The following is a 13,649-nucleotide window of genomic DNA, read 5'->3' as shown; positions in this document are numbered from 1 at the left end:
TGGAATCAACCCAAATGTCCATCAGTGACAGACTGGATTAAGAAAATGTGGCACATATACACCATGGAATACTATGCAGCCATAAAAAAGGATGAGTTTGTGTCCTTTGTAGGGACATGGATGCAGCTGGAAACCATCATTCTCAGCAAACTATCGCAAGAACAGAAAACCAAACACCGCATGTTCTCACTCATAGGTGGGAATTGAACAATGAGATCACTTGGACACAGGAAGGGGAACATCACACACCGGGGCCTATTGTGGGGAGGGGACGGGGGGAGGGATAGCATTAGGAGATATACCTAATGTAAATGACGAATTAATGGGTACAGCACACCAACATGGCACATGTATACATATGTAACAAACCTGCACATTGTGCACATGTACCCTAGAACTTAAAGTATAATAATAATAAATTTTAAAAGAAAAAAATAAATAAGTCACTGATTTGTCAGACCGTTGTTATCTTGCATTTAACACTCAAGGGTTCTGGCTCTGCCCCAAAGGAGGAAGACATTTCAAAACATGAAATTATTTTGCTGTGGCACTTATTTAAAGCGTATTTCCTGGAAGATACAGTACAGAAGTCACTTAACGAACAGTAAGTAGAAGAGTCTATTCAGAATCTACATCTCAATGAGACTGTGTTAAAATGTAAACCAACTCTGAATGCTGATAGAGATTTTAAAACAAGTTTTGGATAAAATAAAAGAATAACAATATGTTGGCAATAGATCAGATATATAACATAAACCAGTCTGTAACAGCTTTATGTGGACACAAGAAAAAGTTTTCATAAAAATGTTTTACCCAATGAGTGCTCCCAACAGCACTGTGCTTATCAAGTGAGAAATTAAGCTTTAGTGGACATTTTAACAGCAGTAGAGAAAGGATATGCAACTACTACATGGAAATATGTTTATGAAGAAAGCCAGAAGCCTCTACAAACACTTCCATATTCACCTTGGATTTATTCCTAGCAAATGTCAAGGGTCTTGTGTGTAAAATTCCTCTGGGAAAGAGATTCACTGCCAAATGGTCTGGATATATTAGAATTCAAGATTAAAAGGAGGCCAAGTTAATGGGTTTGCATTACAATTCTTTCATTACTCAATTATGTAAGTATGAAGTTCACATATGGTTAGTTACTGATTAGGAGGGGGAAAAAACTATATTTCTTCTATAAACACAACACTTTGGACTTTAATTCTGATATTTGTTTCCTTTCTGCCATTTTTCTCTCATATATTTAGAGCAAAATTTTTACACTATTACGGAAACTGAATGGATCAACTAAGTAATAACTAATAATTCTATGCAAAAAACAGGGGTGGGGTATATGCATATTGAAGGCATAGTGAGGAAAAAAAAACATTACATTTAGAAATAAAACCGAATTTAAACAACATTATTTACAGATTTGGGAAACTTATGCAAAACTGATTTAAATTTTCTTTTAACATTTTACTTTGTAGACAAGACTATAAGAGAGAATTGTTAAAACATATATATACAGCACCTGGAATAAACAAAAAAAAAGCAAAAGACTATATTTACAAATAAACTATGAATAGTAGACTACAGTATATAGGGAGTTTTTTGTTTGCTTAGGCATACTTTTAAATCATCCTTCTGAAAACAACAGCCCATGTCCTCTGAGGAACTTCCTAATTCATGCACTCCTCTTGTCAATAATGGTATCACTATCCACCCCAACCCCAATAAAAGGGCCATCCAGGATTCTACTCTGGGAAAGAGAAACCATCTTTCTGTTAGCATAAATAAAACCAGGAGGTTATTTTCCTTTTTTGAGAACTCCTGAAAAGTTTTTATTCTTATTCTTTTTTTCTAACCAGCACACTGCCTGGTATATACTGCCAGGTAGGCATTCAATAAGCTTTTTTTTTAAACAGGCAATTTATAATACTGCGAAAATTTCATTTCAGTGAAATGATAATCACGTTTTTGGAAACACTGAAATGAAATTTCACCTTATTTCCCCTTATAAATACTACCTCATTCTCACCTTGTTACAGGTAGTAGGATAGGCATGAGCAGGGCAGGAGAGAGCTTTCCCCTTACCCACTAGGAATATCAGGTGAGGTTTGACAATTGTCACACTGCCCCTCTAAAAATGATAATTTGGCAGCCCACCTAGGGTGCCAGAGAGAGGTCATTTCCTGATGATCCACAGCTACTAAAATTAAAGTGTTAGTTGAATGCAGTTGCCAGGGAGAAAAAACTTCCTGGGCATGCTCACTAAGAGACAAAATGGTGAAATATGACCTTCCGGGTATACGCCACCAGAAAAAGGGAAGAAAGCCTCAGACAGGCATGCATGCAACTTGCTGAACACACTGCATGAGCTCCAAGGGTGAGGGAGACACTGCGCATGCAGGAAGCCCACCCTAAGGGAAGGATCATGGGAAAGAGGCGAGCCTATAAAGCCCTAGGATCTTTGACCTTCAGGCACCCTCTTGGATCTCTTCCAAGTGAACTCGCCTTTCTTTCCTGTTCTAAAGCCTTTTAAATAAACTTCGACTCCTACTCTGAAACGGGCCTCAGTCTCTTCCTGCTTTAGGTCCTTCAAAGTCTTTCTTCTGAGGAGGCAAGGACTGAAGTTGCTGCAGACCTGCACTGATGGGCTGCTGGTAACTCAGGGTAACTTGGATCTCTTCCACTGGTAACAGCCTGACTCTGAATAATAGAAGTTTCGTCCCTGCGTTTATAAGCCACCTCAAAAAGACACTGGAACATGTCAGACAACATTTAAATGCTTTGGGAGGGATAAAAAATTCTTTAAAAATTCAAGAGCTGTCATAATTGCTGGAAAGACTGGCTTCTTCAGCCCAGTGTGGCTTCACACTAGTCAGAAGACACAGATTCTGTATCCCTCCCCTACCAGGGACCTCCAGGAAAACTCCTTTGGTTGATTCTCAAGAGTCTTCCAAAAAGGCAGAGGGCAGACCAACAGACAGGGGCCGTGAACTCCTCCAACTGCCCCAGGTCTCACACAGCTGTTTATCAACAGTTTAGCTACTGAGCATGTCATATCATATGGGAGGTACCTCCTACCAGGAGGATATTAATCTCCTGCTTCCTACAGATAATTTCCAGTACAGGAAAGAAATCCATTCATAAGAGAAAATCAGACCAAAACAAAGAGAAGCATACCCCAAAAACAGAACTCCCTGAGAACCAGATCTAGCAAAGTCTGAAGCCACTCCTACTCACTTTGAACCTCACTGGTACATGATCTATATATGTCCTTGTTTAAGTTAGTTTGCGTCGAAATTCTGTCAGTTACCCATAAAAGGGGCATGTTAACTTATTTGTATTCATCTACTAAAGCAGGCCCCTAGGAAAGTCTATTATGTAATTAAATGAATTTATCTTCATCCAGAAAAGCTGGGGAACAGGTTTACTAATTAACTAAATCTTGTAATATACTATATATGTGAACAGGCAATTTTCAAGAATTTAAAATATATTTTAAAATGAACAAACTTTTAGTGGTACATAAGGTAGTTTAGAATTCACCATAAAAATCACTACAATTGCCACTATCATTTTACATTTTATAGATGTCTGAAAACAAGCATATAGTTACTTTAAAAAATCAATATCTTTTTCAGCTCAATTTACCTATTTATCTGTTTATATGTATGTTTTTTTAAAAACAGTAAATACACAGATTTCATTGCTTTTCTGCAACAAGTTCCAGAAACATATTTTGTCTGATCAAGCCATACTTATATTTGGACTGGATACATGAGACTCTAAAATTCCATAAATAATATTAATTCTAAGATAATCCATATTTCTCATGTATATTTAGATGAAACTGGACCAAGATATGTAACATTTGAGTTTTTATATATTGGGTGAGGTTTTAATTACTATTTTTTTTATTTCCTACAAATATTTACAAAAAGACCATCTTGCTGGCCTAGAGCTAGCAAAACATCAATTTCAAAAAGTGAAATCTCGCCGGGTGTGGTGGCTCACACCTGTAATCCCAGCACTTTAGGAGGCTGAGGTGGGCAGATCACTTGAGGTCAGGAGTTCAAGATCAGCCTGGCCTTGATCTTGTGAAGCCCTTTCTCTACTAAAAAATACAAAAATTAGCTGGGCATGGTGGTGCGCACCTGAAGTCCCAGCTGCTTGGGAAGCTCAGACAGAAGAATCGCTGGAACCCAAGAGGTGGAGGTTGCAGTGAGCCAAGACTGTGCCACTGCACTCCAGCCTGGGCAACAGAGCGAGACTCCATCTCAAAAAAAAAAAAAAAAAAAAAAACTGAAATAGTGAAATCCGGATATCTATTCTTTGCTCTCAAATGAGTCAGAAAAACATAATTATACACATACATGCATATATACGTAAAGGAAGAGTATGGCAAATATGGTATAATGTTAATGCTTGAGGAATCTGGATTAGTGTATTCAAGGGTACTTAGTATTATTCTTGAAACTTTTCTGTAAATTTTAAGTTATTTCATAAAAATTTACAACTTAGGATCTTGTCATATGATTAATAGGGTAAATGATGATTTTTATGAGAACATTTATTTTCTATCTTGTGAACTTTTTTTTCATATCTTTGGCCTGCTTTGTATTTAGATTTTCACATTTACCTTATTCATTTCTAATAATTCTAAGCCTACGAAGTCTTTATCTGATTTGATAGTTCCTCAGAAAGCCATTTGCCTTTTCACTTGAGTCTACGTGATATTTCACATGATGTAATCAAATCCACCTGATGTTTCCGTGAAGTATTTTGCTTTTATCCTATGGTTGTAAAGCATTACTTATCTCAAGTTTAAATATCCACCTGCATTTGCTTCTGGTTTGAAAAAACAGGCCGGGCGCGGTGGCTCAAGCCTGTAATCCCAGCACTTTGGGAGGCCGAGACGGGCGGATCACGAGGTCAGGAGATCGAGACCATCCTGGCTAACATGGTGAAACCCCGTCTCTACTAAAATATAAAAAACTAGCCGGGCGACCTGGCGGGCGCCTGTAGTCCCAGCTACTCGGGAGGCTGAGGCAGGAGAATGGTGTGAACCCGGGAGGCGGAGCTTGTGAGCTGCGATCCGGCCACTGCACTCCAGCCTGGGCGACAGAGCAAGACTCCGTCTCAAAAAAAAAAAAAAAAAGAAAAGAAAAAACAAAAAGAGGAGAAGGAGATAGAAATGTATAGTATAGTAGAACTGAGAAATTATTTATATATTTCCTAATCTGCTGCTCAATGTAAAGGAGAAAATAATTCTGATGAATGTTATCTTTTAAAATAAATTTTAACCTTTTTAGCGTGACTGTGTGCTTTATCTCTGTGATAGCTGTGTAGTTACCACAAAACGAAAGACGAAAGATGTAGACATAACATATGCATGAAAAAATTTTTTTCAAATGTTTAGACTAACATGTTTTACAGATGTAACACTTTTGTTAAACTTTCTCTGTATATTGGGTGATATTTAAATGTAATGTGAACCTAAAATTTTATCTGGGATGTGCCACAATCTAACAGTATCCATGGCTTTTATGAGTTAAACATAAACTCATCATGTGGAAGACAATGAATAGCAACAAATATTTAGGAAGTCAGAGAAATCTAAAGCTATTCTATGTAAATATCCTGAATTGAAGTTTTCCATTTAGTAACAGTATACCACTGTGGTTGAGACTACTGGCTTTAGCTCGAACAAGATGGGTTCAAATTGTGGCTATGCTGTGAAATAGTTATGTGATCTAAAGCAAGTTATTTAATGTCTCTGTACTTTGGTTTCCTCATCTGTTATCTAAGATACCAATACTTATTACCTCATGGGATTTGGGGAAAGATAAATGAGTTAATACATGTAAAACATTTGGAATTGGGACTGCTCCATCAAAGCACTCAATGCATTAGCTATATTTTGTAATTGTGTCATGTATTTTAGTCTCATCTAAAAACTATGTCTGCATTTTGGTCAAAGGGAATAAAAACCATAAAGAATTTAAGTTTAAAACCTCAGAAGTCAGGGTTCCATTGTTATTCTTCACTAAGTGTATGGCTTGTATGCACCCAACAACAGAGGAGATAAATAACACAGAAACTACTGGGAATGCAGGGATAACATCGTTAAAAATATATAAGCACTGAAGCTTTTCATAATCCTTTTTCAGTATCAAACAGTCCAAGTATACCAAAAACTAAAAACATAAAGGAAAATGCAATTAACAAACTTAAAAGCAATAGTATGAATGCTTACATACCTAAATAGAGAAATGTACATTTTTATAGTAATAGAACATGAACAAAAATCTACCAGGTACCTACTCACACAGAAATCATAAACTTATTCAAAATAGTGTGGCTAATGTTCTTTTATCACGATTCCACCAAACCAGAAATAAAAGTAAATAATGATGAAAAGTGTTAAAACACTTCAGAATTAAGAACTCATTGATAGTATGGAGATTCCTTAAAGAACTAAAAGTAGGCCAGGCACGGTGGCTCAAGCCTGTAATCCCAGCACTTTGGGAGGCCGAGGCGGGCGGATCACAAGGTCAGGAGATCGAGACCATCCTGGCTAACATGGTGAAACCCCGTCTCTACTAAAATATACAAAAAACTAGCCGGGCGAGGTGGCGGGCGCCTGTAGTCCCAGCTACTCGGGAGGCTGAGGCAGGAGAATGGCGTGAACCCAGGAGACGGAGCTTGCAGTGAGCTGAGATCTGGCCAGTGCACTCCAGCTTGGGTGACAGAGCGAGACTCCGTCTCAAAAAAAAAAAAAGAAGAACTAAAAGTAGATCTACCGTTCAGTCAAGCAATCCCACTACTAGGTATTTACCCAAAGGAAAAGAAGTCATTATATGAAAAAGACACATAAGCAAAGTGTGATGCCTCATGCCTGTAACCCCAGCACTTTGGGAAGCCGAGGGAGGGAGAGGATCACTTGGGCCCAAGAGTTCAAGGCCAGCATGGACAACACAGTGAGACCTCATTTGAATTTAAAAAGAAAAAAAAAAGACATATGCGCAGGCATGTTTACAGCAGCACAATTCACAATTGCAAAGACATGGAACCAATCCAAGTGCCCATCAACCAATGATTGGATAAAGAAAATGTAGTATATATATACCACAGAATACTACTCAGTCATAAAAATAAACAAACTAATGTCTTTTGCAGCAACTTGGATGGAACTGGAGGCCATTATTCTAAGTGAAGTAACCCAGGAATGGAAAACCAAATTCTGTTATGTTCTCATTTATAAGTGGGAGCTAAGCTATGAGGATGCAAAAATGTATATAATAAATTTTGGGGACTCTGGGTGGGAGGAGAGAGGTGAGGAGTAAAAGACTAAATATTGGGTACAGTGTACACTGCTCAGGTGATGGGTGCACTAAAATCTCAGAATTCACCACTGCAGAATTCATCCATGTAACCAAAAACCACTTATACCCCAAAAGCTACTGAAATTTTTTAAAAAAGAATTCATTGATAATCCATGGGTAGAAAGATATCAAAACAACTTATATCAATGTTACTGATAAAAGAACACTTCAATCCAAAACAACGGGATACCATGACAGTTATACTAACAGAAATATTGCATCCATCTTAACCCTTTTATTCAAAAAAGAAAGTGATTGGGTCTCCCTCTGGCACCCAGGCTGGAGTGCAGTGGCACAATCATAGCTCACTGTAACCTCAAACTCCTGGGCTCCAGTGATCCTCCCACCTTAGCCTCACAAGTAGCTGGAATTATGGGTACAAGCCACCAAGCCTAGCAGAACTCAGAAATCTTAATAAAGAAATTTATTAGTACTTGTTTTAGTCAGCTCAGGCTGTTGTAACACTCATTTCTCACAGTTCTAGAAGCTGGGAAGTCTGAATCAGAGCACCTGTCACGGTCCTGGTGAGAGCTCTCTTTCTGGCTTGCAAATGGAAGTCTTCTTGCTGTGTCCTCACACGCAGAGAGAGAGAGACAGAGACAGAGAGAGAGAGAGAGAGAGAGAGAGAGAGAGAGAGAGAGAGAGAGAGAAAGGCAGAGAGAGAAAAGGAAATATCTCTCATGTCTCTTCTTCTAAAGGTACTAATCCCATCATGAGGGCTCTGCCTTCACAATCTAATCACCTCCCAAAGGTCCCATCTCCAAATACCATTATATTGGAAGTTAGGGCTCCAATATATGCATGGGGTTGGGGGAGGGACAAGGAACACAATTCAGTCTACATAAGTACTCTTAGTAAAAATGTTGGCCGGGCGCGGTGGCTCAAGCCTGTAATCCCAGCACTTTAGGAGGCCGAGACGGGCGGATCACGAGGTCAGGAGATCGAGACCATCCTGGCTAACACGGTGAAACCCCGTCTCTACTAAAAAATACAAAAAACTAGCTGGGCGAGGTGGCGGGCGCCTGTAGTCCCAGCTACTCGGGAGGCTGAGGCAGGAGAATGGGGTAAACCCAGGAGGCGGAGCTTGCAGTGAGCTGAAATCCGGCCACTGCACTCCAGCCTGGGCAACAGAGCCAGACTCCGTCTCAAAAAAAAAAAAAAAAAAAAAAAGTTATAAAATCAGAAAATAATAGAAGAAAATAAGCCCAAAAGATGAAATATAAAATTGGTCAAGAAAAAAGTTCAATGTAATGAAATAAAAATAAACTATAATAGCCAATATAAACAACCTAAAAGCTTATACTTTTAAAAGCTCTATAGAGAAACCCCTTTTGAATCTATTTGCGTAAACAACGTTTGTGCATGTGTGTGTGTGTCTGCATCTGTGTGTGTGTGTCTGCATCTGTGTGTGTGTGTCTGCATCTGTGTGTGTGTGTCTGCATCTGTGTGTGTGTGTCTGCATCTGTGTGTGTGTGTCTGCATCTGTGTGTGTGTGTCTGCATCTGTGTGTGTGTGATTAAAAACAAGAAAAACATGCATTCCTGAGAAATTAAAATAATTATTTAAGACTGTATATAAGTATATGGCAACCAATCTGCCAACTTATAGAAAAGAGAAAATTCCCTAGAGAAATATAAAAGTTATTAAAAACTGATCCAAATAGAAGTAGAAAGCTTGAATAATTTCCTTAGAAGAGTTTGAAAGAAGAATTTAAAAGCTATCATTTTTAAAGAGAACAGAACCAAGTGATTTCGCCAATGAGTTCCATCTAATTTCTAAGGTGCATGGAATTCTAGTATTATTTAAACTATTACAAGTCATAGAAAAATATTAAAATCTCTACAATTTACTTTGGAAGTTAACATTATCTTAATACCCAAACCTGACAGTGGACCAAAAATACACATAATTCAATGCCATTGAATAAAATATAATTTCCAGCAATATATCAAAAATGTTTAATAGTTTACTCAGTAGAGTCCATTCCAGGAATACAAGAATGGACCAATATTAAGAAAGGTGTCTTCATAATTACATCAAAAAACTGAAGATTAAACCATATAACTATAACAATGAATGACAAAAAGTATTTCATAAAAACTTAGTCATTCCTAATAAGAACTAGGTAATTCAGTAACCAAATAATAGTATTTAAATAAGACAATGATTCTTAACAAAACACATTAATACATAATAAAAATAATCCTTAGACTTCTCTGATTAAATATCTAAGAGACTCAATATAGCCAAATGCCTCAACTACAGTAAAATCTGGCAGTTAGAGAGAAGAAATTACAAATTTGAAATTTAATATATATATTCAAAATATGTATATATTCAAACTCATAAACATAAACATACATATATATCTATGTACTATATATTCACACACAGAAATACCACCAATTCATATATAAAAATGCATATGTATCCCTTCACAGAAAACATACACAATATACCTAATTATACATGTATATTTATTCTCTGTTAAAATTACTAGTTTACCTGTTTGGGATGTCGGAACAAGGAATTCTTATAGAAAATGTCCTTAGCCTGGCTCCATGTACCATCAATGATGATGATTGTAGAAGGATAAACAGGAGAATCTAATATAAATTCTTCCAAATTAGCAGCTTCAGCCCCTGGATATAATATTAATGTACCAGACTTCTGGCAAACAGTTGAAAGTTCAGGATCTCTGAAAAGTTTTTTAAAATATATCTTTATTAGCTTGTGAGGAAAAAAGGTTTTATTATGCTTATTGAATTTCCTAATAAAAGTTTCCCTATATCTAGTCATTTGTCTAATCAAATATAGGTATTAATTAGTTTATAAAGTATGAATTTAAAAGACTCAAAATTTTGTGTACTCCCTACTGATTTACTCACCACAATTCTGCCACTTGCCTCTAGGCTTTCCAATCCTCACTATTCTTCTCTATTAAAGCTTTTCTATCCAACTGCCAGTGACATAACTTTAGCCCTTTCAAAGAATTCTTCCTTTTCTCACTAATATTTCATGTGTAATCTGATCCACTTTATCAAAGTAAACAACTGGCATTGCCTAACAATCCTAGCACAAACAATCCTAACAATCCCAGGGCAAAATCTAGTAGCAATGGAAGAACCATAAAGAAAAGTTAGGTTGCACAGGCAAGCCACATTCTCAAATTCACCTTTGTTAAAGCCAACTAAATATGGCCTGAGAAGGATTCCATACTTCTAAATTTGAGTCCTTGTGGATGAAACCTAACCTATCTTAATAGGCAGACAAGATCGAAAATCTAACTTAGGAGTATGCACCTGTAACAATGGCTGAGTCTTGGCCAACCCCAGTGGCCACACTTCAACCACTTACAGACTGCTAAGTGTTCAAACTGTGTTCAAATAAGGCACACCCCAACCTGTAACCAATCCAGCTGTTTCCGTACCTCACTGCTGATTTCTGTATGTCACTTCCCTTTTTTTTTCTCGTCTACAAATTTGTTCTGACCACAAGGCATCCCTGGAGTCTCTCTGAATCTGCGGTGATTCTGGGGGCTGCCCGATTCACGAATTGTTCATTGCTCAATTAAATTCCTTTAAATTTAATTTGGCTGAAGTTTTTCTTATAACACCTTATATGATCTATTGAAGGAAACCAAAATATTTCACTTCAAAATATACTTATTTGACATATGTTGAGACCGCTGTTTAGAGGGCTTGCAAACAGCAGTAGCCTTGAAAAGCTGTTGCATCTGTAGAGAAAAACAGATGGCAGCCAGGCTTTCTCTGAGGACCTTCCCTTGTCCAGATTTAGGAAATAATAACTGAAAGTCTGACAACCTTAATGGTCTGAAAGAAATATTTACCCTCTATTCTCTATGAAGGCTGCTATTTGTGTGGTTTCATCTGCATAACAAGACCACTTGTACTAGCCAGGCCTCCTCTTCTTCCAGTTCCATGTGTTTTTGCCATAATAACCGGCTTTGCCATGCTCTAAGCCCCTATTCTTTCTGTAAACCTCAAGATGACATAAAAGCATCAACCATCTGGCCATTTCTTTGAGTTCTTATATTTCATAAGACTCTCTTACACGTTAATAAATCTGTATGCCTTTTCTCCCTTTAATTTGCCTTTTGTCAGATGATTTTCAGCAGACCTTCAGAGGGTGAAGAGGAAGGTTTCCCTTGGCCCCCACACCATCATCCAGTTCAATTATAGAATTTGTTGGTTCAACATTCATTCAAAATGTGTCAAAGCTTTTGGTACTGGAGATAAAGCAATGAATGAGACACCCTTTGCCCACAAGCAAAAAAACAAAACAAAATGCTCTTAAGGGGAAAGTAGACAAATTATCATTTTTCTTGTAAATATAATTTGGACTTCCAATTTCAGCTCAGAAATAAAGAGCTTGAAAGTCATCAAGCCCATCTTCACAAGAAAAATGCAAACAAACTGAAAATTAACAACTTTTCTTAGAGCCATCAGAGAACTGAGGCCCCAGGGCAAAAACTTCAAAAACCAGAGGAAAAAAAAGTAACCATCTCGAAATAGCCCACAGCATTCTCCCTAACAAAGGCCTTTCCCTCAAGAGAAACTACTTACCATAGCTTTTTTCTACCTATTATTTAACCACAAAAAGAAATTAAGTACTAATATATGTTACAACATACGTGTTACAACCTTGAAAACATTATGCTAAGTGAATGAAGCCAGTCACAAAAGTCCAAATACATTATTTCATTTATATAGAATATCAGATATCAAATATGAATATCAAATAGGAAAATCAATAGAAACACAAAGTAGACTAGTGTTTGCTTAGGATTGGGAAGGTGCAGGGAGTTGGACAGGATGGAGGGCATAGGGATAGGTAGGCAATAGTTAAAGGTAGAGGGTTTCTTTTTGAGGTGATGACATATTTTAAATTGGTGATGGTTGCAAATATCTTTGGATATACTAGAAACCAATTAATTTGTACATTTTAAATTGGTAAGTTAAATGGTATGTGAATTACATATCAATAAAAACCTTTCAAAAAAAAAAGGGATAGAGAAAGATATATGATAATACTAATCAAAAGATAATTCCAGGCCAGGCACAGTGGCTCACCCCTGTAATCCCAGCACTTTGGGAGGCTGAGGCAGGAGCACTGCTTGAGCCCAAGAGTTCAAGACCAGCCTAGGCAACACAGTGAGACCCCCATCTCTCCAAAAACATTTAAAAATCAGCCGAGCATGGTGGCGTCCACCTATAGTCCCAGCTACTCAGGAGGCGGAGGCAAGAGAATCGCTTGAGCCTGGGAAGTCAAGGCTGCAGTGAACCATGATTGTGCCACTACACTCGAGCTTGGGCAACAGAATGAGACCTTGTCTCAAAAAAATAAAAAAAGGTAACTGCAGTAGCTATATCAACTACAGACAAAGCAGACATCAGAAGGAAAATTATCAGGATGAAGAGAGGCATTACATAATGACAAAAGAGTCAATTCTCCAAAAAGATGTAAAAATCTTTTAACATGTATGTACTTAACAATTCACTGTTCACAATATATAAGGCAAAAACCAATAGAACTGAAAAGATAAATAGACAAATCCAATAATACAGTTGGAGACTCAGTACAACCTTGTCAGTAACTGGTAGATCAAGCAGGCAAAAAATCAGTAAGGATATTGTTGGCCTGAACAGCATTGTCAATCAACTTGATCTAATTGATATTTATAGAATAGTCCACCAACAACAAAATACACATTCCTCTCAAGTTCACATGAAACACTCACCAAAACAGACCACATTCTGGGCCATAAAACATACCCTGACAAATTTAAAACAGAAATCATACAAAGTATGCTCTCAGACTACAATGGAATTAAATTAGAGCCAGAAAACTTGCTGGAAAACTCCACAATATTGGAGAATAAACAACACACTTGTAAATAAACCACGGGTCAAGAGATAAGTCTCAAGGGAAATTTTTAAATATTTTGAACTAAATGAAAATGAAAATACAACTTATCAAAATGTGTGGGATGCAGCAAAAGCACTGCTTAGAGGGATATTCTTAGCATTAAAATGCACATATTAGGAAAGAAGAAAGACCTGAAAATCAACAGTCTGAGCTTCCTCCTTAAAAACACAACAACAACAACAACAAAAGTTAGATAGGGCCGGGCATGGTGGCTCATGCCTCTAATCCCAGAGGCAGGAGGGTCACCTGAGGCCAGGAGCTCAAGATCAGCCTGAGCAATGTAGCAAGACTGTCTTGACCAAAAAAAAAAAAAAAAAA

The 13,649-nt window shown here is 37.4% G+C and overlaps 1 protein-coding gene across 2 annotated transcripts in view; it reads right to left on the bottom strand.

The window, feature by feature from the left end:
- The window catches only part of DTWD2 (DTW motif tRNA-uridine aminocarboxypropyltransferase 2), a 165,598-nt gene that overhangs the window by 92,807 nt on the left and 59,142 nt on the right, over positions 1–13,649 (bottom strand). For both annotated transcript variants that reach the window (XM_017872342.1, XM_017872344.1), the window contains exon 4: positions 9,888–10,080. In XM_017872342.1, coding sequence (XP_017727831.1) covers positions 9,888–10,080 — 193 coding nt within the window. The remainder of the gene's footprint in view (positions 1–9,887; positions 10,081–13,649) is intronic.

The sequence above is a fragment of the Rhinopithecus bieti genome, unplaced genomic scaffold (assembly GCF_001698545.2).
Source record: "Rhinopithecus bieti isolate Rb0 unplaced genomic scaffold, ASM169854v2 scaffold_6439, whole genome shotgun sequence".
Classification (NCBI taxonomy): Eukaryota; Metazoa; Chordata; class Mammalia; order Primates; family Cercopithecidae; genus Rhinopithecus; species Rhinopithecus bieti.
The sequence above is the reverse complement of the archived record's forward strand: the minus strand, read 5'-3'. Positions and strand labels throughout refer to the sequence as shown.